At 46.6% G+C, this 27,576-nt stretch overlaps 2 protein-coding genes across 5 annotated transcripts in view; one reads left to right on the forward strand and one right to left on the reverse strand.

The window, feature by feature from the left end:
• The window catches only part of Rrp1b (ribosomal RNA processing 1B), a 23,682-nt gene extending 14,813 nt beyond the window's left edge, over window positions 1–8,869 (reverse strand). Inside the window, exons 1-2 of the mRNA XM_005375782.2 lie at window positions 8,658–8,869; window positions 1,484–1,566 (exon numbers count right to left, since the gene is read on the reverse strand). Of these exons, the coding sequence (XP_005375839.1) occupies window positions 1,484–1,566; window positions 8,658–8,787 (213 nt within the window). The 5' untranslated portion in view covers window positions 8,788–8,869. The remainder of the gene's footprint in view (window positions 1–1,483; window positions 1,567–8,657) is intronic.
• Window positions 8,785–27,576, forward strand: part of Hsf2bp (heat shock transcription factor 2 binding protein) — a 94,467-nt gene continuing 75,675 nt past the window's right edge. Inside the window, exons 1-3 of one of the 4 annotated variants that reach the window (XM_013504964.1) lie at window positions 8,785–9,006; window positions 10,795–10,945; window positions 23,163–23,266. In XM_013504964.1, the coding sequence (XP_013360418.1) occupies window positions 8,887–9,006; window positions 10,795–10,945; window positions 23,163–23,266 (375 nt within the window). In that variant the 5' untranslated portion in view covers window positions 8,785–8,886. Of the gene's footprint in view, window positions 9,007–9,100; window positions 9,883–10,794; window positions 10,946–15,716; window positions 15,811–23,162; window positions 23,267–27,576 lie in introns of those variants that run through there. The other 3 variants (XM_013504957.1, XM_013504978.1, XM_013504972.1) reach the window with 3 other exon arrangements.

Here is a 27,576-nt window from a genome sequence, read left to right on the forward strand (position 1 = left end):
GAGCAACTGAAATGCTCTCATGCTGACTATTCAAGTTCAAGGCCAGCCTGGGCTACAAAGTGAGCTCGAGGCCAGTCTGAACTGCATAGCGAAAAAAAAAAAAAAAAAAAAAAAAAAAAATAAGGAAATGCACCTCTACCAGGCAGCCTGAATGACTTACAGCAGAAACAAAGTATGCCAAGCTGTTACTAAGCTGAGACCCAAGCAGGATTCCCCAGTAGAGAAGAGATAAGACACAGGTTTCCTCACTGGTGCTTTGACACTGGGTTCTCACTGCAGACTCATCTGCAGGATCAGAAAGTCCTCTGCCTGCCCGTCAGAGTGGGCAGAAGGCAAAGATTAGATAGGACCCCAGCTCTGCACTGGGCAAAAAACTCTCTGAAGGGCACTGAGATGCAACGGGCTTGTGTATGGGGAACTTAGTGGCCAGGCCTACACCTCAAAGAACGTTAATAAATGCGTTCTGCTCATGAGCTACCTAAGAATGATCTATCCTCACTGGCGCTGCTAGCACATCACCTAGCCTCAGTTTTCCTCACCTGTTTTAAATGAACCCCAGACTTGAACAGGATGTTCCCTGCTCATTGATTCTCTTCCTTTACTAAAGCTGTAGCTGTTACTCTGAATGATGTTTGGTACTAGGAAGCAAACTTAGGACCTTGCACTTGCTAGGCAGGCACTTGTGCGGCTGAGCTATATCCCCAGTCCAATCCAGAAATATTTTGCCTGGCTAGCTTACTTAAAATACGTTCAGCAGAGAAAATACCATCAAGAAAACAAGTTATTACTACAAGGCAAGAAGGGGCACGGTGGCCCAGGAAGACCCAAGGAAGCAAATGCTATCCAGGAGGCTTCTACCATGGAGGTCTGGGTGTGCTTTTCTGCAGGGCTTACTCCTCCGCCTACCCTGGGGCAGACTCACAACTACACTTTCAACAACCATCTCCTAAAATAGTTTTGATGGCGGAGCTTAGCAGACAGGGACAAGGGTCACACACACATTCAGGTAACCAGGGTAGTTTCCTCCAAGCTTTACTGGTTAATCAGGATTTCGCCCTAAGAGCCTGGCTTCAGGCTCTGAAAGGACCCTAAAGGACAGCCCAGTGGCTGCTATGTCCTGTGTGCCCAGGTAACTGCGGCCCGGTGGGCCTGCAGCTTGGTCTTCCAGGCTCTCAGACCAGACCACACCTTCCTCCTGTAAACACAAACTTAAGACTTGAAAAACTTACCATGGAATGTACCCAATGACAACAGAGAAATAATAAGTCTATGATTGAGCCTGTCCATTACATTTATTTTTTTATATTTAAGAAGATAATTAACCTAAAAGTGGATGTTGCATCCCTTTCTGTACAGACAAGAGAAAATGACCTATTTATGTATTTATTTTCAATCTGTTGAAGGTATGTCAGAGGTCAGCGATGAAGTTTCTTTTCTTCATCCACGGCATAGATCCAGGAACTTGACAAAGGGGCTGTGTTACCTGTAGAAGGGGTTCGTCCTGCACCCACATGCAGTAGAAGAGTCCTTTCCAGATTTTGAGGAGTTCTTCTTGACTGAAACCTCCTGTATGGGAAAAGGCAGCAAAAATAAGTAAGTAAATAAATGTCTTTAGCGTCTACATACTTCCTTTCTGAAAAGTTTAGAATTGTCACAGAAGTGGTGTCAATATCTCTAAACATGAAGCACACATTTTTTCCTTTGTTACCAATAAATACAAAGGCTACTGCACGCGCAGCTGCGTCAGCCATGGGGAGGGTGGTAGTGGGGCACGTCCTCATGTGCGGAGGGACACAAGGAAACAAGTGTGGTCAGAAAAAAATTCACCCACAGGGCTGAGGGTGCAGCTCAGCGGAGCAGCACTTGCCTGGTGTGCCCTGGGTTCCATCCCCAGCACCGCCAGAACAAAACTGAACAAAACAAAAGCAAAAATCACAAAATACTCATAAAGGGGGTCTCTTCTAGAGCCAGGCCCTGCCGAGGCACACTTTCTTTCAAGCGGCACCTCATCCTGCACAACCAAAATGTCCACTGGCCTCATGAAGGGGACCTGCAAACCCCGCCAGGGTGCGAGACTCTCCAGGGACAGCAAGCCTGAGCCACAAGCAGACTCAAGGCAGGAAAGGCCCTGGGGAAACTGAGGCAACTTTGGAATGTTTTTGTACAAGTGCCCTGAATATGGCTGTCCCCATCTCCTTCCCTTGACGGTCATCGCTTGCTGGGCGGTTTCAGCCTGTTGTAGGTGGCATCCCTGGGTTGGCCTCGCTCTCTCTCCATCCCTCAATGGGCTCCAGCTCTGCCTTTCTACCCAGGATGAAGCCACCAGGCTCCTTCAGCCTGTATCTCCTTGGGCCGCCTGGGTACCATGAAATAATGTGCTGAGTAACATCAGGAATCACAAATGGTATGGTAAGCAAAGGCTCTTGGTGTTTCTAAGCCCATAAACCATGAAACCGGAAAACAAACAGATCTTCCAGTTTGCATGTGTGTTACTAATGGCCTTTATTGACATATTACTAAAAAGTAGTAGAAAAAATTTTGTCTTGATTGTGGGTTGCAAAGGCTGGGCTCAAACTTGTGGTCCTCCTGCCTCAGCCTCCCAGTGCTGGGATTATAAGTATACACCACCATGCCTGCCATGAAAAATCTTTTGGGGGCAGCAAACGAATAAACCAGATGAATGCCGACAAACATACACTTCCGATCACTGTAATCTCAGTGCTCAATATGATGCTTTAAAAAAAAGTGACAAACAGATTCCTGGTGATAGAAGGGAGTTACACTTTTCTGTAGAGACTCCCAACTTGCTAACAACCTTTCTCATCAACAATTTTATAATGGTGCATTTTGATTCTTCTGTGATCATTTCCCACCTAAAACAAAGATAATAGAAACCATAATAAAATGAGTTAAAGTATATTTCCGTCCAGAGCTGTGTAGATGATCTACCAAATGGTCTCTTCCCTCTTATCACAAACAAGCTACATCTGGTGATTCTGACACTAACTCTAAGCACGGCACAGATGCCATCAGAGCACAGCCAACGGAAGTGAGGGTGCTTTTTTTTTTTTGGAGGGGCTCATGGTGATCTGCCCTTATTTTGATCATCTTCAAAGACTCCGCACTTCCCCAGAGAATTGTTAGGTATGAGCAAGAAACAAGGTTGCTAAAACACTGGATAAGAAAGTACTGGGGGACTTTAAAATGGGTGAATCAGATGGACAGCACCCAAGCCTACTGCCCTAACATAACTTCCACGGGTAATCGTTCATTAGATGCCAGAGGAAACACATAAATCAGCCTGTGTAAGAGGTCTTACAAAACCAAAAGCCAAAAAGTAAGTAACCTTGATTGTGTCTCATCTACCTACTAGCCTACAGGAAATTCAGGGGAACATGTTAAAACCTTAGGATGAAACTGCCAAAACCCCAAATGTGCAAAATTCTACAGGACAAATGAATCATGTCTCCCAACAGATAAACTGTATGGGAAAAAAAAAAAAAGGCAGGAGCTGTTAAAAGCCAACCAAAGCCAACAGGTGGGTCTTGTCTGGATTCTGGTTTGTCACAAAAGTCACATGTGACAGTGGGAATACTCAGGGGTTTGGTATTTCGTGAAGCTAACTAAAGGCGTAGGATGGTGTGGTGTTTATGTTAAGAGAGGAGTCTGTCCTTATCTTCAGAAATGCATACTGAGGTATCTGGAACCCAAGTGGGATGCCTGAGATTTGGTTTCCAAGAACCAAGCTGGAAGGAGGAGGGGAAGATTAGACAATCTGCCTAGGAGCTGGAAAATGCAGAAGCAGAGAAATGAGTACACTTTAAAAGTTTGATAGACCCCTTAACAGAAAGAAAAAAAGTGAGATTACAGAAAGACCCCGCGGCTATTTTTCTTTCTTCCTTTTTTTTTTTTTTTTATATGAACGTTAATGAACTTACAAGCAAAAAGAAGATTATAGGAATTGGGTTCCCTGGAGGTCAGGCCCTGGGCACTCCTGCTGTTCCCTGAGGAGCTGCATTGTTAACCCCCTCCCCCAAGCTATCTGCTTTTAGGACAGCAGGGTTGTGGAGAGAGGCAGAGGTCAGGGTAGAGCTCATACTATGGAGGGGAGGTAGCTACAGCAACCATCTTGAGCCAAATCAACACAACTCCCTCAGCCATAGGACCTTTCAGGGAAGATCAGGTGTGGTGGCACACACCTGCAATTCCAGCACTGGAGGCTGAGGCAGGAGGATCATCGTGAGTTCAAGGCCAGCCTGAATTACATTGTGAGTTCAAGACCTGCCTAAACTACACACCAAGACTGTCGCAAAACACCAAAAAACAAAAACAAAAACGTAGTTTGCTTGGCTGTCAAGTGGCAGTTTAAGAATCCTACCTCATTTTGAAACATCTATTTTCAATAGGTATAAAAATAAGCTATTTTTGGCTATTATCAAGAAATCAATAGCAAATGCTGGTGGGGCTGTGGGAAAAAAGGAACCTTTCTCCACTGTTGGTGGGAGTGTAAACTGGTACAACCACTGTGGAAATCAGTGTGGAGATTCCTCAAAAAACTAGGCCTACCCAGCCATTCGCCTCCTGGGTATTTTCCCAAAAGAATGAAAAGCATCATACCACAAAAATATACGCACACCGATGTTTATATTGACACAGACTGTAATAGCCAAATCTTGGAAACAGCCCAAGTGCCCATCAACTAGTGAATGGATAAAGATGTGGTTTTTAAAAAAAAATATACAAGGGAGTACCACTCTGCCATAAAGAAAGACCCGCACAGGACATTTCTAGGAAAATGGATGCACCCTGAGATCATTCTCTTAAGAGAAATAAATCAGACATACATATATAAATACTGCATTGTTCCTCTGGTGTGAGAAACCAAAAGTGTAAATAAGGACCAAAATGTATAATAGGTATTGTGAAATAGGAAGAAAATGTTCAAATGGGGATGGGAACAAGGGGGGGGGGGGGGGGAAAAAGGAAAGAAAAGAAAAAAGAGAAAAGAAGGAAAACTGGAAACAAAGCTTTTATAAAAGGGAAGGGGAGAGAGGAGAGGTACAAGGGAGGGGAGGGGAATGGGAAAAAAACATGTTATATCATGCACAGGTACAGATTCTCTACAATGCATGTGCTCATTATGTATATCTGAAATGTACCGATAAAACCTGATTTAAAAAATAAGTTGTTTTCACCTAGGTGGTACCAAGATACTAATTTTTGAAGCAACTTAAGGGAGAGAAATAGTATTTAATTTCTTTCAAAACTCTAAAAGGTGAAATACCTATCTGAAGTACAACAGTTTTATTCCTCAGTTGCTTGTGAAACCTATCTTTTTATTCTGGGGCGTAAAGTTCTTAAACTTAATAATACAACTAAATTTCTGACAACAATTTAGGTTTAGTTATTTAAAAATAAATGAGGTGAACATGAAAGTGAAGACAGGCGGACACAGGAAACAGCAGTGAGTTTTGATATGAGAACACAGAACAGCTATTCTCCCCCCAAACTGACGCAGGAGCCATTTCGGATGGGGCGGCTGCATGTGCTGACCCCGCCCGCAGCCCAGACACACCCAAAGCCCACTTGAGAAAATTCCATCAGTGAGAAAAACACTCCCGTGCTGTCACCTCCACTGAAGCCACTGCACCACCACACACAGGTGCACTGCTGTTTTATATGACACCAAAGAGGAGGCAAAGACCCAAAAGAAACTATCCCAAGGCTGACTCTGAGACGTACCATTTTAGATATTAAATGTTTAAGGGACAGAAAAGTAGGAATCTCAGGGTTCATCGTTGTACTCCCAGCGCCAAGCACCGGGTACGTAATGCTGGCACACAGCTGGCATGTCACCAATGACTTCTGCACAGAAAATGAATGTCTAAACCAGGACAAAGAAAAACCACAGGCACGGACTATTTCCTGATGGCATGGACTCAACTTGGAACAGTTCAGGTGGAGCTAGATCCCACAATTTCAAGATTTCCACTTTGTTTTTTAAGGGCGCAGACCTATCTACGTATGTTGTTGACAAACGGACACAAGTTTCAGTAACAGCATGAAATCTCAGGTTTCCCGACAGGATGCAAAAATGTTTGAGCTTGTCAATGAGAGTCAAATGTCTGGCCAAGTTATTTCTAAACTTGTGCTTCTATTTTCACGAGGCACAGCTGTGGCAGAGACTCAGTCTGCAGCACTGTTTGAAGATGCGTACACTCCCCACAATGCAGACATGGCGGGGAGCAAGGGGAACAAGACAACTGCCCGTGGGTGTGATGGGTGTTAACCAGCAGGAGCACAGCAGTGTAAACTGACTGCCTTTGGGGCCCCACAACACCTCCACTTTTTAAGTCCAGGGCCTGCTCACTGAAGGAGTTTCAGCAACAGGCTGTCTGGAGGCCTCCGGACCAGAAGGATGGCACCTGTCCTTCCTGTTGTCCACAGCCAGGCTCTCACAAAGCTGGATGGGGCACTGATGGGGTTTGGGCAAAGAACAATACATCAATGCATAAATAACCAAGGTTGCCAAGTACTACAGTAGAGACAGCACTGTCAGACCCCCGGAGGAGCAGCAGTCAGCTGCTAGGGAAGGCATTCTGGAGGAAGCCACGCTGGGCTGAATGTTGGGAGTGGAGAGGGCGCTGGATTCTTTGCTGAGTGAGGAGACACAAAGGCAAGGAGGTAAGAAATGGTGCGCGGTACACGAAGAACCACAAACGGTTCTGCTGATGCAGCATGCAGCAGTCATGACCAGGCTTAGGGAGGAACAGCAGAGGAAGACACCATGACCACGAACTCTGAATTTCAAGGAAGTTGGTACCAGCAATCAGATTTGTTTGAGGAAGAAGACCCTGGGCTGGTTTGTGGGAGACAGATTCAGGGGGACACAAATGGAGTCAAGACGAATTAGCAAGCAGGGGCAGAAGCCTGGGTGAGATAGAGGCTCCTAAGGCCAGGACAGAGTAATTCAAAAAGTGAAGTGGTAGGTCCAGGGGACAATGGATGTGGGTGGGAGAGGAGGTCAGGGCAATAGGGCAATCCCAGATCCAGCCATAGCCGGAGTGGGTGGGGCAGTAGAGGAGCAGGAGGAGGAAAGTTCTCTGGAGAAGCCCTTTTGGGGGGATTTGGGGCACTGAGTATGAGAAGCCTGTGGGACAACCAGGTGGAGTGCCAGGCTAGCAGGGCACATCTCAGCCAAAAGTAGGAAAGGTCTGGTAAGCAACTCAGGTTTAGGAACCACTGGCACACATGCATAGAAAGCCTGAAGACCAGCATGTAAACTGGCTCTCTCAGGGAGATCCGCAACAGAATAAAATCAGGAATTTTAGAACGCCGGGAATATAGCTCAGCAGCGTAAGCATGTACCTGGCAAGTATGAGGTCATGAGTTGGATTCCCGGTACTGAAGGAAAAAAAAAAAAAAAAAAAAGACAAAAAGGAGGGGAGCAAATAGGGTGAGGCTCACATGGCGGCCCTCATCCCCTGGGGTTTGGGCTCCACCCCATGAGAAGCCAGCTTACTGACCTCTGCACATTATTTGCCGGGCATGGTAGCCCACGCCTGTAATCCCAGCACTTGGGAGGCTGAGGCAGGAGGATCGATGCGAGTTCGAGACCAGCCTGGGCTACAAAGTGAGCTCAAGTCCAGCCTGAACAGCGTAGCCAGACCTTGTCTCAAAAAGACAAAAAAAAAAAAAGGAATTTTGGTCTTCATTCCTTTAATTAGACTTCCCACAGAAGTGTTCTTTCTCTTTTTTTGAGGCGGGTGGCTCTTTTGATTTCTTCTTCACATAAACTGTGAATTCACAATCAAGTCACAATGAGGGAATATTTACTCTTCTAAGCAGATTCCAAATGTACCATTACCAGCAACTGAAACTTCAAGCAACTTGGTGCAACAAAAAAACCTCAACAGCACAGTGCAGTCCACACCTCGTGCAGGCACACAAGGGTTTACAGAATCTCTTTCGAGTCAGGTAAATAAAATACTTCTGTGGCACTCCACTGCAGTTAAAAGCCAAATTTCCAAGCCCCGATGGATCTGGCCGCTGCCTCCATTTTTAATCTCCCCTCGACACACCCTCTTCCCCAACTTACTGGTCTTCCCACCGTTCCCAGGGCAAGCTCAGCTCTTTCCTGCGTCTGCACGGCCGGCTTCCTCTCCGGTCTGTCCGGGTCTCGGCTGGACATCACCGCGCGAGGCTCTCGGAACAGCCTCTGGAGAGGAGCTCCCTCATTCACTTTGCCATCCCCTGGTCTTCCCTGCCTTTCCCGCACACACCGCTCTACTCTACTTGCCACTCCCCTCTCGCTTCTCTGCTAAAGTTCCTGGAGGGCAGGGACGCTGTTTGTCTTCTGTGCCCCAGCACCTAAAGGAGTCGTCGTCAAAGAAAGGCGGGAATCAACGACGAGAACCGCAACGTGGGGCGAGCTCGGCGTCCGGAGGCGCGGGCGCCAAATCCCACAGACCTGGCTCAGTCTCCCTTCGCCGATCACTGACGTCCAGCACAGGACTGGACCCCTGGCCGTTTTCCTGGGCTGTGAGCAGCCCTAGGAGCAGGGCACAGGCAGCGGCACAGCCCCCGATGGCGCGGACTGCGAACCCCCGAACAGCAGCGCGGCCGCCATGTGGAGCGGCTGACCCGCAAGCGCCCACCTGTCTCCCTCTGCGTCTTCACGCTCAAGTACTGGCGCAGTTTCCTCACCGCCCGGTCGCGGACGCCCTTCTCGCTGGACGCCAGCCGCTGAGCGAACTGGATCTCGGCCGGCTGCATGACTGGAGCCATCGCGCCCGCCGGAGCGCTCCGGACCGTGCGGCACCTCCAGCCGCTGGCTACCCGGGCTGCGTCTGCGCAGAAAAGGCGGCGGGGGTGTGGCGCGGGCTGATGGCGTCACCAGAACGCCGCCTCCGCGATGGCGCTTGGGCGGGCGGCACTGCTCGGCTGGGTCTGACTACTGCGGGCCCTGACTATCGGCTGCTAAACTACTGGGCTGTTGTGGGCGAGGTTAGCCAGGGTCTGGTCGTGGCCAGCAAGAGACAGACTTTAAGCGCACTTCCCAAAGCCCTCTCGGGCCAGTGGCTCACCTGTCGCCCCACCCACCGGGTTTCGGTGGAGCTCCTAGGACCCCGGGTGGGGTTGAGACCCGGGGTGGGAGGTGGGGTGCCTCCTGGCCCGGCGATCGTCCCCTCCCCGCGGTGCCCCGAGACAGATCGGGCGTGCAGCACACACACACACACAGCGTGGGGGCAGCAACGGTGCCGGCTCCTCGCGTAGTGAACAGATCTTCAGTTGTGCTAACTTTGGCGTCATCCAAAGCTCTAGGCTGTGCCGTGTTTTACGGATTTAGCGGGCATGATGGGGAAGTTTCTCTGAAATAGGTGACTCCCCTAAACTTAGGGTGAACTAGGAGAATCCCACCTAGTTACTGGGCCAAAATAATTCTATACTCAACATGAAAGCTCCTCGAGCCCAGTGAGGGACGGAGGCTGCTGGCTGTGGGCGAGATATCCCGCAAAGAGGGTGCCCTTTTGGATGCAGCCCGTCGCCAAACAGGAAAGGACCAATGCATTTTATTAGACGTGACATGTACACCTGGGTCTCATTTTCCATCTACTTTGCGGTTAAAAAGTTTAAAATCCTGGCTAAGCCAGAAGAGTAGAAGCAGGACTTTGCCGACCCCACCACGGGCCTGATACAGGCTGACAATGGTGTGTCGAGCCCACGAGTTTTGAGCCTCGCGGCTCTCCATCCGGACCTTCCAGAGGCCGCGCGGCGCGTCCCGCGCTTTCTTGCGCGCTGGGGTCAGAGGGCGCCGCACAGGCGCACAGAGCCAGCGCCGCGGCCATGGGAGAGGCGGGCAGCGCGGCGGAGCCCTGTCGGGTCAGTGGGGAGGCCCGGTCTTGTGCTTGACCCTTGGTGGTTGTTTCCCACCCCCACCCCCACCCCAGGGTCTCTCCTAGTGCGCAAAGAGCTGTCCCCAGGGCCGGTGTGGCCAGACCAGGTTGGGATTGGGCCTGAGGCAGCCTTCGCCTGAGTCCCTCGTGAAGAGGGTGGCGTGAAGCGGCTGCGACGGGACACGGAGTTCGCCTCCCTGTGCCTTCCAAAGGCCCTGACCGCGTGCTGCGGGTGTGAGAGAGTGGGGCACTGTAGGCCGTTCCGTAGTGATGTCTGCTGCACGGGCAGCTGGGGGTGTTTGGACTCGATCCAACCCCGTGTTCTGCCCCCTCCCCCGTAGTACTGCCTTCCAGAAGGACCCTTCCGGGTTGAGGCGGATGTTAGATGGGTGACTGGCATAAGAGGCGCCCTCCCTCTGTTCCCCGTCAGCCAGGTGCTATGAGGTTAATTGCAGGCATTTTCTTTAAAAAATGAAAAACGCCTGTACGTTTCTTTTAAAAAGTAGGGCTCCTGTATGCACCCCATTTCCCCCTTCAGTTCCTGTCTCCTGCATCTTCCCTGTCTGAGGTGGGATCTGGCTGTGCTGCCCAGGGTGGCTTTGAATTTCTAGGCTCAAGCAGTTCTGTCCCCTCAGTCTCCCAAGTAGCTGGGACACCAGGTGCCTGGCCGCATGCTGGCTTGCTTGATTTTCATTTCAAGGCTTGAGCTTCAGCTCTCACAGTGTTCCACAATCCGTAGCCATATCCGTATCCGAAGACACATTAGGTAGAGCCATGCTTTTGAAATAATTATGTATAATTATGAAACAGTTGTGAAGAGGCGTGAAACAAAAGGAAGCAGGTTGACTTGGGCTGCTGAGACTGAGGGGAAACGTAATAATCATACTTGCTCTCCTAGCACATGGGAACTAAAGAAGAATTTGTTAGAGTCAGAAAGAAGGACCTGGACCGGCTGACAACTGAAGTGATGCAGATACGGGACTTCTTACCCAGAATACTAAATGGAGAGGTCCTGGAAAGCTTCCAGAAGTTAAAAATTTTAGAAAAAAGTGAGTCGTAATTTTATTTTTAGTATTTGCTGATGGTCATAGTAATGTGTTCTAACAAATTTGACTTAGGTACCTAACTGTAAAGTAACTGTAACTTTTAAAGGGCTGGTGTATTTCTTCTGTGTTCATTTGAGAGTCAGATAAAAGGTGAGAAAGGCTTAGAGATGCTTTTAGTGCATAATTTGTGTGTGTGCATGTAGGTCTTGGAGGAAAGGTTAGTAGCTCTCTGGACTATCTAGCCTCTTTTGCTCTTTCTTGGAAGAGTCTTATACTACTGATAATTTGAAAACTTATACTCTAAAATTAAGTGCATTCTTGTGCAAGTTAAAGATCTTTCCACATGGAAACCTCAAAAGGAGTTAACTGTGCAGAGATAGCTGGTTTGTAATCACTTGTCAGTGGGTGGGTGAGAGAGTCAGTTTCTAGCATTGTTGTAAGTCCGAGATTGCTAGGACTTGTTCATTCAGACTATTGAGATTTGAGCTGAGCCATTATGTCACATACCAGTGTAGGAGCCTGTTAAAGTTCTTGGAGATATTTCAAGCTTGATGCAGCACTTGCCTGATTGAGCTGAGTTAGCATTGCCAGCTTTTGATGGTTAGTTAATCTCCACATCATGTTTGACTTAACCATTACATTGTGGTATCTAGAAAAGGTATATCCAGGGGTGTAGACTGGAAGGTATTCTGACTCAAGAATATGAGTTTCTGGTTTGTGCAAATGTGTCTGGTCAATGGGCCAGCCCTGTCCAGTTAGAAAAGAGAATGTTCATGGCTCCTATCTAGTCTTGCCCTATTCTTCTAGTAATCCTTACATCCGTCCTCTCCTCTTCCTGATGCTGTGCCTGAATGGTGGACCCTGCAGACTGGCTGGCAGGGCTCACTGTGAAGGGCATTGCTGGGCAGAGGGGTGGGGGCGATATGCCCCAAGGTTCTTTGCCCAGAGCTGTACCCCTCCAACCAGGGTTCCTGCGTGCAGGCCTCCTCTACCGTCCACCTCTCCCTGAGTTTGAGTCATGCCTCCTGTTGGCCCCATTAGACATAAAACTATTGCTACTCCCCAAATTTCTCACCATTCTTTTTTGAGTCCTTATTCCTGTTTTTCTCTCTGTAAATAGACCTTTCTCTGGCTTACTGAGACTCTGCTGGACATACTCCAGTCGGACTTCTTAGCTTGCTTTGTTCTGATCTCATCTAGCAACTTCCAAGAGTAATGAGTCATTCCTTGTGCATTTGTCTCTGGGAAAGCCTAATGCTACTTGGTGGCAGAGTAAGTGAGCCTGCTCTTACGTTACATTTCACTGTAAAGTGATGACCTGGCATTCTGAAAATTATATTGGGGTCTCATGAGTCAGCATGAGTTAATGTTTGGAGCTCAGTCCCCTGGCCAAATCACGCAGAGGGCTACACAGGAGGAGCTCCGCAGTAGGACTGGGAGGTCTTTGCTTGTAGTCCTGTACCTTCCCCAGGCTGTGTTGTCACCTCTTTCCCTGTGTTCTGTCTGGTGATGCCTTGTCACTCTGCTTTGCTCATTTGCCATTCTCTGCCCAGCAGTGATCAGACAGTACAGTTGCTTGAGGCCCAGGCCTAGGACCCTTCTCCCTTCCATGACTCTTCCTAGGAAGTCTTTGGTGCAGGGTAGCTTCAGCTACCATCTTGAAGGGAGGGGCTGCTGGATTTATCTCTAGCCCTAACTTCTCCAAGCTCAGGGCCCTGTTCTCTTTCTCCTAGTTGGCATTTTTTTTTACTTGTTTTAAAATAATTTCACATTTTTTGGGGGGGATGGAATATGCTGGGGATCAAACTATTTCAGATTCTAAATGTCTGTCCTACTTCGTCAGGCCGAGGCTACCAGGAATGGAGCTGAAGTCTTGACAAGATGAGGTTTGTGGTTTATTGCAGCGTGGAAGACCAGACAGAAGAGAAACTGAGAGGCATCTTGCCGAGCAAAGAAGAGGACAGAATTGTCACAGGACTTGGGGCAGGGCAGATAAGGAAATAAAGTAGAGTTCTGTGTGAAGAGGCAATGTCAGTCTGACTGGAGAGTGGGTCGAGGACTTTTGCTTGAAAACTACAATATTCAAATAGACAGGAGATCCCTTAATTACCACTCTGTGACAAGTGGGAAATCAAGGCTGCCTGTCTGTGTCATGGTGACTCTACAGGCGAGTGGTGTCTTCTTATATAAAATCTCAAATAGTACAGTTTCTGAGTCTGGGGTACGCAGACTGAAGATTCTCAGTGAACAAGAATTTAGGAGTCAGGGAAAGGGTCACTGTGACACTTCACAGTTGCAGTGTCCTTGGGAGACGTGTTTTCCTGTGCAGCTGGCTTTATCTGTCTCTGCTATTCCAGCCTGCCAAAAGGCAGGATAGATTGTCGTTTCCTCAGAAAGCAAGGTAATTTTGGCTTTCTCACACCTGACTCATGTTAACCATCTCTCTTCACCTCACACTGGCCTGCCTCAGTCTCCTCAGAGTGCTGTCTGCTAGAGTAGAGATCTTGGAGTCACTTGTCTCTCCTCACTGCTTTCCTGGAAACCTGTCACCAGTGAGCCCTGTGCATTTTGTCTTGGAGATGTGTCCTGATTTATAAGCTTGTCTCCATCTCCACCACCATGTTTTGCCTAAATCCCCAAGCTTGCATCAGGCAGCATACCCCCACCTAATCACCAGCCTGTGCAATTTTTGACAGTCCAATCTGACCACGCTGTTCCCTTGCTCAGGGCTTCAGCAGCTGCTCCTTGCTGTGAGGGTTGAGGCCACCCAACTTTTGTGAACACCACCAAAGCCACTCCCACCTCGGGACCTAAACAAGACCATATGTGGCCTCAAAGACTGCATATCACTGGAAATGGCTTTGGCCCAGAGTCACTGTTTGCCCTGGTACCTGGTCACAAGCTCTCCTCCTATGAGATGCTGTACTGCCTGTGCTGCTGCTGAAAACATGGTTTTGTTCCCATTTCACTGTGTGAGGGCCAGGGATATAGCTCAGCGGCATAAGTGCCTGCCTGACAAGCAGAAGGTCCTGAGTTCAATTCCCAGTACCAAAAACAAAACAAAAAAACCACCTGTGTGAGTTGGGAGGGTGTGGTGCATTGACAGCTGGTGGTCAACTTGAAACATCCAGCTGTACTGAACCAGCTTGGTGCTGGGTGTGGGAGACCCACCTGAGGATTGTTGCCAGCAGCACAGGAGGCAGGACTGGAGAGGAAGAAGAGGAAAGGCTGTTGGGAGCTGGTAGAAGCTGTTGGGAAGCTGTTAGGGAGCTGCTGGTTCTCTTGAGCTATTCTGCTGAAATATCTTGTCATGCTGGCTTTCCTGATATGAACTTGGTTTTTCTCATAGGAGGAGCGTGGGACTTGGTTTTCACTGAGAATGGCTTCTGGTCACTTTAGGGGAGCTCTGGTTCTCACTTTGAGCTCTGGTCCTCACTTCCTGGCTCCAGGTGGGGAAGATGGTACACGGTTCAGTCTCCTGGAGAAGCTTGTCATGTTGGCTTTCCTGATGGGAACTCAGCTTTCCTCATCTACAGAGGAGCTTGGGACTTCGCTATTGCTGAGGATGGCTGTGGTACTTTTCAGGAGAGCTCTGACTTTTACTTTGAGCATTACTTCCTGGCTCCAGTGCACATCCCTCAGCCTGCTAGCAGAGATCCTTCATCCCGCTGGCACAGACTTGTTTAAACTTCCACCACTGACCTTGGGGTCTTCCCAGCACAGATCCATGAAACAGGCCTGCATGAAATGTTGTCGTGGGCTATAGGCCTCCAGTTGGACTTATAGGGGTTATTGTCATGGGCTCTAGGTCTTTAGCTGGACTCATGCAGGACATTGCCATGGGATTCAGGCCTTTAACTGGATTCTTTGATCTTTAGTGTGTGGGCAGATTTCCTGCCCTTTTTGTATGTGATTCTTCAGATGACTGTTAAAAATAATCTTATAAAATGTGTGTCCTGAATTGTACTGTGCTCCTTGCAAAACCCCAAACTACAACAGAGGGCAAGACCCCTGTCTGTCTACTGTTCTCTCCTCTTCCTGGCCACATGTTTGACCTGAGGGAGTAGCCTTTCCTCTCTTCATGCTTCTCTCTTCTGAGTTGCAGTTTTATGAGGCTCACATGCTACTAGAAACCTGTTGTCTTAGTTACTGTTTTCTTGTTGCTGAGACAAATACCCAAAGTTAAAGGAGGAATGGTTTATTTGGGCTCACAGTTTATAGAGGTTTCAGTCCATAGCTGGTTGGCTCCAAGGCAGGGTGACATGGCAGAGGGGCATTGCAGAAGAGAGACGGTTCATGGTGGGCACAAGGCAGGAAGGCAGCAAAGCAGCGAAGCAGCAAGGAAGCAGCAGTCCTCTGCCTCTCCCTTTTATCCCTTCCAGGCTACCTGCCCTTTGTATGGTGCCAACCATACCCAGAGTGGGCCTTCCCATTATCCATGCCCAGAGCTGTGCCAAACCAGTCAGTGGACTAATTTAGTAATCACACACCCTTAATCCCAGCATCACACACTCTAGATCCAGCCACCTCTGAAAAGCCCCACCATGACCACGTGAGGCTTCTGGAGGACATCTAGACACAGCCACGATACCCACGTTGAGAGAAAGAAAGGACCACAGTGGCCAGGGGCATTGAAGGAGGACATGTGGAGTCTGCTTCTGTTGTCTGCTTTTCCTCTTGCTAGGCCTGGTGAAATTTTTGTTAACAGATTTTTTTTTCCCACATAAAAACTAGTGAGACTCTAATGATGGTATTTCTCTCTGTTCTTCTACAGGAACTTCTTTTTAGAGGGAGTTGGTCACCTTAACCTTGGCACAGGCTGAGCTGATCCATGGATGGCTCTGTTCAGTTCCAGCTGGCCTGTACTGGTTCGTGATGTATCGGTTCTTCCAAGGTGGTACAGGGTACCAGGGTTCCCCCACTTGGCAAGCCTTGGCTGCCAGTTCTTTCCTCCTCCTTTCATGCCATGAGTCCAGTTACAGCTCTGCCTGGCCTCTTGGCCTCTTTTCACTGCTTGCTTCCACAGCCTCGCTAGTACCACTCACCAATTGCCGAGTGCCTTGGGAGAAACGGTGCTGATGCCCGCTTGTTTTTCTGTTTCCATTTTCTCCAGGGTCATGGCCCACCCTTGTCTTGGTGGCCCTGTGTTTCTTTCCTCAGCTTCATGGGATTATTGAATGCTTAGTTTAGCTGTCTCTTTGCCTGTGTTGCTTTGAAATACGCAGAGGCTTCAGATAAGAGTGGGCTGAAATGTTGGGCTCATCTACATGGGAGACGCTGTCCTCCTCTGGGACTTGCTCCCCAAGATCTGCCTGTCTTGTAGCCCTCAGAGACCTTTAAACAGTCTTGTCGTTTTTAAAGTTGGCTTTTTAAAGTTGCTCTTGGTGGAAAAATGGATCTTCTAAATCCATAGCACGGAAGTTCCCCCATGGGTGTTGTCTTGGCTTATGAATTGTTTAAAAAATATTATGTAATGTCATAACAAAAGAGAGACTTTGGAGAAGCTCCAAATTAAAGGGGGCTGAAGATATATGATGACTAGGTGATCCTATACTTGAAGAAGAAAAATGCTATCCAGGGTAATATGGCACTGTGGTTCAAAATCTCAATCTTGGTGGTAGATTAAATGTTATATCAATATTAATTTTCCTGAAGTTGATAACTATACATTATGGATGTCTAAGACATCTCTATTTTTTATTTTTTAATTTTTAATTTTTTTTCTTTCCTTCTTTCATTTTTTTTTTTTTTTCTGGTACCAGGTATTTTTTGTTTTTTTGAGACAGAGCCTTGCTTTGTAGTTCATCCTGGCTTTCAGTTTACTGTGTAGTTCAGGCTGGCCTTAAACTCACAGCAATTCTCCTGCCTCAGCCTCCCAAGTGCTGGGATTACAGGTGTGCACCACCACACCCAGCTGCCATCTCTATTTTTGGGAAATAGTCACTGAAGTATTTAGGAGCGAAGGGCTGTAGTACATAATTAACCCTCAAGTAGTCAGAAGAAGGGAAGAGCTCTCTAAATAGCAAGCAAGAGTGGCAAATACTAGGTAATGCTGGAGAAAAAGAATAAGGGTATTCTTGTATTATTTTTATTCATGCAACATGTTGTGAATCTGAAATTATTTCCCCAAAAAACCCTTTTAAAACATTGTAAAATGGAAACACGACTCAAACGTTTATCAAACTGTGACTGTTCTTAAGGCAGTCCCTTGGGTTCATAGCCATGGGATTTGAAAACCACTGTACTGTGTGATTTTTAAAGTGTTCATTGGGCTGGGTGTGGTGGGAGGCTGAGACAGGAGGATTTCAAGGCTAGCCTGATCTACATAGTGAGCCTCTGTCTAAAAAAAGTGTTGAAAGGGTATTTGAGATCATTTGATAGTAATGAGAAGCAAGGGGGACCTTTGTCTCAGCTCCGGGAAGAACTGTTACTGGTCCATAGAAGTATAAGACAGAGAAGGCCATTAAGCATGGGTGACAGAGTGAGCTCCAAGAGCTTCCCAGATGAGAGGGTATCAGTCCATGTCCTGGCTGGGACACAGGAATGGAGTGCAGGGAAAGGAGACTTACAGAGGTGTGGGCAGGGCTCCGGGAACTGACAGGTACAGAGGAGGTGCCCAGGACCTGGTCAAGTGGAGCACTGCCTGGTGGAGCACATGCCTGGAGTTGCTGAGGAGAGGTGTGTGGTGCAGGGAACATGCTGGCAGCAGCACCATTCACCAGAAGGGAGGATGTGGCAAGGAGGCCAGCATCCTGGCCCATCTTGCCCTGTGTTGTAGTCAGGGTTCACAAGGGGAACAATATAGGGCACATAATTTATAAGATAATTATTTTATAATAGTCACCCAAAGAGTCATATACATAAAGAGTCCAAAAAATCTGTCCACACAGAGACCAAAGAATTCAGCTGAGGGCCTGGATCCCACGGCAATGTCCTGCATGCGTCTAGCTGAAACCCTACAGCCCACGACAATGTCTCATGCAGGCCTGTTTCACGGATCTGTGCTAGGAAAGCCCAAAGGTCAGTGGTGGAAGCTAGAAAGTCTGTGCCAGCGGGATAAAGGATCTGTGCCAGCAGGTTGAGGCATCTGCACTGAGCTAGGAAGCAACAATCAAAGTAAAAACCAGAGCTCCTATGAAAGGTACCACAGCCATCCTCAGCAACATTGAGGTCCTAAGCTTCTCTGATGATGAGAACAGCCAAGTTCCATCAGGTATGCCAATGTCACATACTTCTCCAGGAGCCTGGCAGTGAACCATCCTCCCCCAGGAAGTGATGCTCAGAGTGAGAACCAGAACTCCCCCAAAGTGAACCATAGCCATTCTCAGTGACAACAAGGTCCCAAGCTCCTCCTCTGATGAGAACAGCTGAGTTCATCAGGAAAGCCAGCATGACAAGGTCCTCCAGGAAAGACCAACAGCTCCCTACAGCTTCAGCAGCTCCCACAGCTTCTAAACTTCTTCCTCTCCAGTTCTGCCTCTCATGCTGCTGGCAACAATCCTCAGGTGGGCTCCCACACCCAGCACTACACTGGTTCAGTTCAGCTGGGTGCTATAAGTTGACCACCAGTTGTCACTCCACCACACCCTGTCCTGTTTCTCATAGGGCCTCCCACTGCCCACCTCTACCAGGAAGCCAGCAGGCAAGGAGCCCAAGTGTGTTAGACGTGGACACCCAACGCTGGGGCACAGAGCAGGTGGAGAGTACACTTGCAGGGCCCATGGGGACTTCCCGGAATCCGGGGGTGAGAAGGGGGAAGTGGAAACGGGCCTATGGATAGAGGCGGCAAAAGATCATCAAGATGGAGAGGACAGCCAGGTGTAGTGGCGCATACCTGTAATCCCAGCAGTCATTTGGAGTTTGAGACCGGCCTGGGCTATAAAGTGAGCTCAAAGCCAGCCTGAACTGCACAGCTCATACCAAAGAAAAAAAAAGAGTGATGCCAGCTAGTGCCACATTCATTGGCAGTGCCAGTATGGGACAGGTTCTTATTAGCCATACATTTTCCTTATTTTATAAAAGATGATGCCAGTGGCCTTTATGTTAGAGCAAGAAATGTGGTTTTGAATGCAGATTTTTGTCAGAACAGAAAAGAAACCCCGTTTTTGTGCTCTCATTCTAACTGGTTTGTTTAAAAAAATTTTTTTTTTTGGTACTGGGAATCAGACTCGGGACTTTGTGCTTGCTAGGCAGATGCTTATGCCACAGAGCTATATCCCTGGCCCTGTTTAAAAATTGCGACAGCTAACTACCATGTTTGGTTTAGATGGGCACTCCTATTTCAAATGCATTTAAGCCTTACCTGGTGTATTTTTTGATAAGATGAATTGTGGAATATTATGATTTTCAATATATTTTGAAACCTGTGAAGAATGTCCCATGGCGATCACTGTAGTTTACCAAGTGGGAAGGCCCACTCAAATACAAGGTACTCCCATGAAAATGTAAAATATCATTGGAATTATTTGTGGGGACTGTGAAGGACGCAGAATCATTCTGGAGACGGGCTGTGTGCTGTGGGAAGCTGTGTGAGTAGGAATGCCTCTCAGCTGGAAGGGATTCATGAGGCCCACATAGAGCAGATGGTCCTGCAGCCTGTTGAAGTCCCCCCAAAAGATGTGTTGAGACGTAGTCCCTGCTTCCTCAGAATGGGACCTTCGTGGAAATAGGGTCTGCACAGAGGTAATGAAGTTAAAATGAGGCCATCCTGGTAAGCTTGCTCCAATGCGACGTGTCCTTATAAAAGGGGAGTTTGGGATGTAGATGCATGTGAGGACACATGAAGTGTGTGCAGAGACTGGAAAGGCACTGCCACAAATCAAGGGATATCTGGGGCTCCCAGAAGGTGCAAGAGGCAAGGAAAGACCCTTCCCTTCCAGATAGCAGAGGCGTGTGGCCCTGCTGACACTTTGATTTTGGATTTGTAGCCTCCAGACTGGTGAATCAACATTTTTGTTGCTCTAAGCCACCCAATCTGAGGCTTAGAACAGCCCCAGGAAACTACTACACTGCTAAATCTCAGCTCAAGTAGAGATGGAGCCTACCAGTAGCATATTCTGAATTCTTTTATGAACCTGTCAGAGGGTAATAAGAATGGTAAGAAGGTAAAAGTTCATGGTTGTGGTTTTGTAAACAAAAAGCCTGTGTTTTTATTTTGTGACTTTCTGCTGTTTTGATCAAACACATTTTCATATTAATTTAAGGCAGTTGATGATTTGTTATAAACATGCGGGTAATAAAGGGTAGGAAAAATTGATCCCTTCTGTATAGTCTTAATTTGTTTGATAGTGTTTTAGAAATCCTGCTTCTCATTTACAGCTCTGAGCCCTCCTTGTAAATAAGGTAAGCATTAAAAGAGCACAGTCCTCATGTTATTGAAAACACTACCAAAGAAACATTGTAGTTGGAGAAGATGCGTAGATCTTGAAAGAGTGTGTAGCTTGGGTGATTGCTGTGCAGCTCATCTGTCCAGCCCTCTTTCACTTTACACGGATTGAGATTTTACCTTCATTTTGAGTACTAAGAAGTAGCAGTTGAAGCACAGGGTAGGCTGGGTAGCAGCCCTTGCTAAGAGGATGTCTTGACCATGTATAGCATTCACTGTCTGTAGTATTTCTGTCCTGGGTTTTTGAAAACCTGCAGAAACAATACATCCTTATCACAGAAGAATGTGACCCATAGAAAACTAAAGGATAGCCCTGTGTTTTTCTCTGTTCAAAGATGAGGAAATGTAAAGAAATGAAGTTTGTTAATGAGATAAATATCTAGGTAGTGCTGACTACATTCCACATGCTTTTTTAGGCACCTGGGGCCTAGCATAACACAAACCCAGGAAAAATCTCTGTTCTCATGGTGGAAGGTGAGCCAGATTGACAATGAGTACGGTAGTTGTAAGGAGGCGGCAGCATTGCTCTTTTCTGGCCACAAGGTGGCAGCCTTACACAGTGGAAAGGCACCTGTCGCCTCCCTGAGGGTCTGTGTGGGTGGGTGTGGCCTCCCTCACCACTGACCTGAAGTTTTATGGCTTTGCTTGTTGATGGATGCTTTGCTTTGACCCTGTTGCTTTGGTGAATTAACCCACAATAAGATTCTGCACAACTACACAGAACAAGAGAGCATGGAATTACCATGGAGCAAATGTCTTTTGGGTAGTCAAAATTCCTACAGTACATGCTACATGGAATTGTAGAAGTACAATTTTCTTTCTTTACCATGTTCAAATAATATGTAGTTTAATAGTAGAAGCAAACTTTAAGAGTTAACTGTGAAGAAAATTTTAAACCACTGATACTTGTATCTCTGTCTGTAGCTGTATCTGTCTATATTTGTACTGGAGCTTGAACCCAGGGCCTTTGCACTGGGCTGCATGCCCAGCCCTTTTTAAATTTTTTATTTTAAGAATTGATTCTCAGTAGGTCACTAGTGGCCTGGCTGGGGGCTTGATCCTCTTGCCTCGGCGTTCCAGAGTGCTGGGATTATAGGTGTGTGTGTTACCACGCTTGGGCAAACTGCTGCTAATTTTATTTTAGCCCATTTTTCATTTTGTTTTTATCTGTGACTATTGTATGGTACAAATTTCATACATATTCTAGTGTGTGTGTGTGTGTGTAAATGTGAATACCGTGTTTTCATTTAACACTGTTACCAGTATGCAACAGCATAGTTTTAACTAATTTTTAAGGCATGGTGCTCCACTAATAGTTCTTTCTTAGATGGCCAGGATTAGTGGGACAAAATAATTATGGCAAAGTTCATGTCATAGCATTAGGTATCTTAAAAGAACAGCCGAGAAATAGCCCAAAGTGACTTCATTCTATTTCCTAAAGAATATGTTATAAGAGAAGTTTTTCCCAGGCAGTTTCATAATTCCTAAGTGGTCTGGTTATTGACTTAGGGTCTACTCCTCCTTTCTGGGCAGGGTGTCCAGAAGACGTAAGAGACTCCTTGTGTCTGCTGTCAGCTCTGGGCATGCTGTGCAGGTCTAAGAGTCCTCACAGGCTGCTTATTGGGCTTCCACCTGCCTTCTCAGACCCCGAGGTTGTAAATCACCCTCTCCTTTGCACCTTTGTTAGCTTTTCTCCTGGCGGTACAGTACGGTTCTGTTTCCCAGGCATCTGCTTGTAGAGGCCCTTGCCTTCATCGTGGCCCCTGCCCCAGCCACCTCTGCAGCGCTGTGGCTGAGCTCATGGCTGGTGCTGGGTTGGGGTTGTGTGTGCCTTTCGCTTCCCTAGTGAGGAGGGACCAGGCTGTCCTCCGTGGTTCTCAGACTGGCAGCAGCCACCTCACCTGAGAGAACGTGTTAGGAATAGTAAGTTTTCAGGCTCACCCCAGGCCCCCTGAACTCCAAATTGTGTGGATAGGACCCACATCTGCAGGTGACCCACTAAACTTGGGAACCACTGTCCCGATGCACTGATGTTCCGGTGAGAGAAGTCACACCGTTAGCTCGTGGCACTAGTTCCCTCAGCTCTGGCTATCTGTTGTGTATGGCATAAAATAGATGATTTCTTAGCTCTAAAGAGCAAACGCTGCATCGCTGAGCTATGTCCCCAAGCCTACTCTTTGACCGTTGGTATTCAATAGCATAATGTTTAAAGTTGATAACTTGGACTTATTGATGTGGCTGCCTTTGGGGATTTTGTTGGCCATTTGCCTCATCCAGTCCTGAATGTAGTGGGGAGGAAGTAGTGCATGTAGTTCCCCGCCTCGCCGTGGTGTTCTCTCATCCTGGGCTCTGGGCTGCCTCCTTGGTGACTGCTATGCAGTTGTTCCATTGAGCCATATGCCAGGCGGAGGGCGGGGGGCTCACTTTGTGAATCAGCCCTGCTGGCAGCGTCTCCGTGCCAAGCTGCCTTCTGTTTCTCACAGAGCAGATACAAGTCTGTGCCACGAGACAGTCGGGCTCCTCAGCTCTGCCTTCAGCCCTTCAAATAACACATTCTTGAAGTCTTGAGTACACGTTTGGCAGTAAAGGGAGGCCATCAAAGCACAAAGCAAAGCAACAAAGAAGTCCTTTCTGCTCTGGGCTAAAAACTGATAAGAACATAGCAAAAAGACTTCAAGAATATTGGTTGTTCTGGGACAGTTAGCGTCAGAAACATGAATATTCTGACCTAAGAAATCTGTGCAGGCTTTACTAAGGGAAGATAGGGTAAATGGATGCTTAGGAGAGATTTGTGGTTTATGTCTTCTTGAGAAATGTTATGTCTCCTTTTTGTAGACCTGGAAATGAAAGAGCAAGAATTGGAACAGCTAAAACTGGACTGTGAGCATTTCAAAGCCCGCCTGGAAACCTTGCAGGCCGACAGTGGAAGGGAGAAGCAGGTAGGGCAGCCCGTACAGGCTCTTCAGCCGTGTCCAGAAAGCCATGCCGGTTTGCCACCTTTGCCGTCGTGAGCAGCAGGTCTTACATTTTCTCCCCAAATCCTCAAGAGATGGTGATATGTTGTTTTTCTTTTTGGTACTGGGAATTGAACTCAGGACCTTGTGCTTGCCAGGCAGGTGCTTGTGCCACTGAACTATATCCCAGCAAGATGGTGATTTTAAATGTGTGTATTCTGCATGCTTTGGAAGATGGGTGAGCAGTTGGATTTTGTAACCATTTAGCATGTAGATTGTTCATTTGGTACATTTTATTTTTCATATTTAAAACAGTTCATTCCAAAACATAAAGGCTTATAATAAAATAAGAATCTAGGGAAGAATATTGTGCATAGAATGACTTACATTGGAGCTAGGTATATTAAATCACAAGTATGTATAATTAGGTATTACTTACTGACATTTTACAAATAACTGATTATATTTTATTTCAGTATTAGAAGCTATAATACCTCTTTGAAATGTTTTTATATTTTGGGTGGCAAATTATTTCCTCTTGGTTTCCATAAAACTACATCTCGTTTTCTGCCACTTGTAAAATTTGGGTTCATGCCAGTCATGGTGGCACATACCTATAACCCTAGCAGCTGAGGCACTGAGGCAGGACGATTGCAAGTTCAAAGCTGGCCTGGGCAACTTAGTGAGACCGCCCTGCTCAGAATAAAAAATAAAGGGGCTGGGAATATAGCTCAGTGTAATGGTCCTGTGTTTGATCTCCAATAAAAAAAAAAAGGGAGGACATGTATATATTTGTTCTTGAATAATAAAATGGTAGTGTCAATGATAGCCACTGGTGTGTGCTAGAAGTTGGCTGTGTGCTGGCAGGTGGTAGTAGCTGTCCCCACAGGTGTCTCCGCAAATATTCCCTGGAGGAGGGCTGAGGGGCCGGTCCAGGGCCCGCTCCCTGGTGCCAGCCTGCATCTCCTTTGCTTACTCGCCTCAGAGCAGTCCTGAGTCTCTGTGTCTGCAAGGGTCTCGGGGCCTCTGTGTGTGCTGAGTCCTGAGCAAGCCGATCAGCACAGGAAGAGGCTGTGCTCTTCGGCCTGAGTTAGGTCGGACGTTGCATCCTTCGAGTTGAAACTTAGCTTTGCCACATTCCATCTAGATCACAGTAAACTGAAATGGTCATCAGGGAAGTTTCAGACTAAACATTTCATGCTGTGGAAGAATTTGACCACCAGGTCAGAAGGAATTTGAAAAATGTGACAAATGCAACCCATCGATCCTGTCCTTCCTCAAATTGCTAAGATATTTTTAAGATTGAAGCTTATATTGAGCAGAATCTTAGATTTCCTTTTTTTTTTTTTTTTAAATTAGTAGGCAAAGGGAAAATAGATGTTTTACTGGCATTGTAGATACAATGCTTAAAAATAAGCCTTGCCAGTAAATGCCAGTATTGAAGGATGAAATGACCATGGTAGTGTAGTTTCAGCTCTCTGGGGTGTTATTATTGCCCTGATATTTAGATTTCAGTTAAAATATGGGCCTGTTTTAGCCTACACTGCCTTCTATTTCCAGTCAGGTTTCCTGTTGAGTAGTTCAGCTGGGTGAATACAGATGAAGCCGCTGCAGGTTGGCTGTAGCAAGGCCATTTCTCTTGGGTGGCAGTGTTTGCTGTAGCCTTGTACTGTTTATCTCTAGCTTTATTCCTCAAAACTATGTTAACAACAACAACAAAAAGCAAACTGCGTAGAATAATTGTAGAACTGTAAACTTACTAAAAACCATCAAACTTTACCAAAGAATAATTTGGTGTTATGTAAAGTATACCTAGATAAGGCTGTTGTAAAGAAGCAATACTCAAACCCCAGGATTTTTCCCTATTTGAAGTGAGCACTCATACGTAGTAGGGTATCAAGCACAAAACTTTCAGGATTCTTTCAAAATCTGTAGTTCATTTCTGATCTTAGCTGAACTATACTATGAGTTAATTTTTCTTTAAAAATTTTCTTGAAACATTATACTAATGTTGGCAACAGCTTCCCTTTTATTATTATAAAAGTAGCAGTTCTTTCCTAATACATCAAAATACAGAACATAAAAATACACATAGCAAAAAATAGGCAGTTGGTGTGCTGACTGAAAGGTGCATGCCACCAGAACAGAGCCCACAGAAAGCACGGGACCATGGTGAGCCCTGGGACACCAGCTCCCCAGAGAGAAGACTGGCGAACCCACACCGTCTGTCATCACGCTGACACTTAGGTGACTCAGGCCAGCATGACAGAGCTCCTGGCGCAGATGCTTAGTGAAGTCAAACCTTCAAGTGGCAGCGAGTCCTTCTGAAGCGATCCTTTGCTCTCTGACAGTTGTGCCTGTGCCATCAAGGAGGAACCTTCCGTTCCCAGGGTTCAAAGGCGGCTACTGCCAGGACTCTGTCCTGGGCAGCTCTGCATACCATGAGGAGACATCCAGTCCTGACTCCCCTCGCCAACTGACCCAACTGAGGGGCTGCTTGAGGAAGAGCAGTCAGCTCTGCAACAGCCAGGAACAAAGCCTTTTTTGCTCAGAGCCTTTGGCTGGGGGCTGGGAATTGCTGCTGCCCACACAGCACAGCTCTTCCTGATACTGACTCCGTTTCCTTCTGACCTTTCCTCACATGCTGGATTCAGTCGTCTCCGCGTTCCCTGACACTAAAGTATGTACCAGCAATACTCTAATCTAGGATCCTAACCCTTGGATTCTTTCCTGGTTCCTCAAGTCTAAAATGAGCTTCCAGGGTTCTACCCTATGTTCCGTGCAGTCCTGAACAGGGATCACAGACTTTTGTCTTAGCTAGTTATCCTTTGGTTTTTTTTCCACATATAGGATAAGTTTATTAGTGCCCCAAAATGTTTTGCTGGGAATTTAATCAGAATTGTGGCATATATATAGATCAGTTTGCGGAGAATTGTTATCTTTTTTTTGTGCTGACTCATTCATGAGCATAGCATGTCTCCCCATTTATTTGTCTCTAATGTTTTTCACCAGCATTTTAATTTTTAGAATACATAGTCTATACATATTGTGTTATATTTTTCCCCAAGTACTTCATTTTCTTTGGAGCAATTGAAAGTGGTATTGGGCTTTTTATTTTGGTTCCCACTTTTTTATTGTTAGCATAGAAATGCAGTTGCTTTTTGTGGGTTTTTCTTATATCCTGTGACTTTGCTGGACTTGCCTATGAGTTGTAGGAGTTCTCTTGTAGGTTCTGCATCAAGAATTATGCTTCTGCAAATAAGGATATATAGTTCTGATTCTTCCTACTGCTCTGTATACCTTTCTTTTGTTCTCTTCTATTATTGTGCTGCTTGGAAACCCTGGTACTACACTGAACAAGAAGGATGAGATTGGGCCCTTGACTTTTTTCTGATTTCAGGGGAAAGCATTGGTGTTTCAGCATTAAGTATGAATTTAGCCAGAAGGTTTTTTTTTTTTTTTTGTATATACTTTCTATAAAATTAAAGAAGTCCCCCTCTATTCCTAGTTTGCTGAGATTTTCTTTTCTTCTTCATTTTTGCATTACTGGGACACAATACCTGATACCCACAACTTAAAGGAGAGGTTAGAAAACTTAAAGGAGGAAAGATTAGAGAGGTAGAAATGGCATGGTAGAAGGGCCTAGGTGGAGGAAAATTACTTACATCACGGTTGTCAGTAACCAGAGAGATAAAGAAGGGGCTAAGGAGGCAGATGTACCCTTCTGGAGATACAGTATATTCTTCTAGTCACCCCCATGAATTGCCTCTAATCAGGTCCCACCTCCTAACAACACATTTAGCTCAGAGTTTATCAATGGATTAATCCATTCATGAGAATAGTGCGCCATGATCCAGTCTCCTTCCAAAAGCCCCACCTCTGAACACAAAAGGCTTTGGGGAAACATTCCAGATATAAACCATAATATTCTGTCCCTGGCCCCAAAAAGACTCATGTGCGTCTCTATACAAAATGCATTTAGTTTATCTCTCAGAGTTACCAGTTTTAGCAATGTGTAACAGCATTACTAATAAGTTCAAGTCCAAAATATTCTTTAAGACTCAAGGCAAACAGCTGTGACCTATATAAAAATCAGAAAGTTAAACACTGTCAATATACAGGGTAAAGATTCCCATTCCAAAAGGGAGAAATAGGGGTGTAGAAAGGAATGGGACCAAAGCAGGCAGACACTAAATCCTGCAGTTCTGTGTCCAGCAGCCAGGACAAGTTGTGGCAGGATATATACTCAAATAACTTGGGCAGCCTGCGGATGTTCTGACATGGAGAAACCCCCG

The sequence above is a fragment of the Chinchilla lanigera genome, unplaced genomic scaffold, assembly GCF_000276665.1.
Source record: "Chinchilla lanigera isolate Chin_1 unplaced genomic scaffold, ChiLan1.0 scaffold00006, whole genome shotgun sequence".
Taxonomy (NCBI): domain Eukaryota; kingdom Metazoa; phylum Chordata; class Mammalia; order Rodentia; family Chinchillidae; genus Chinchilla; species Chinchilla lanigera.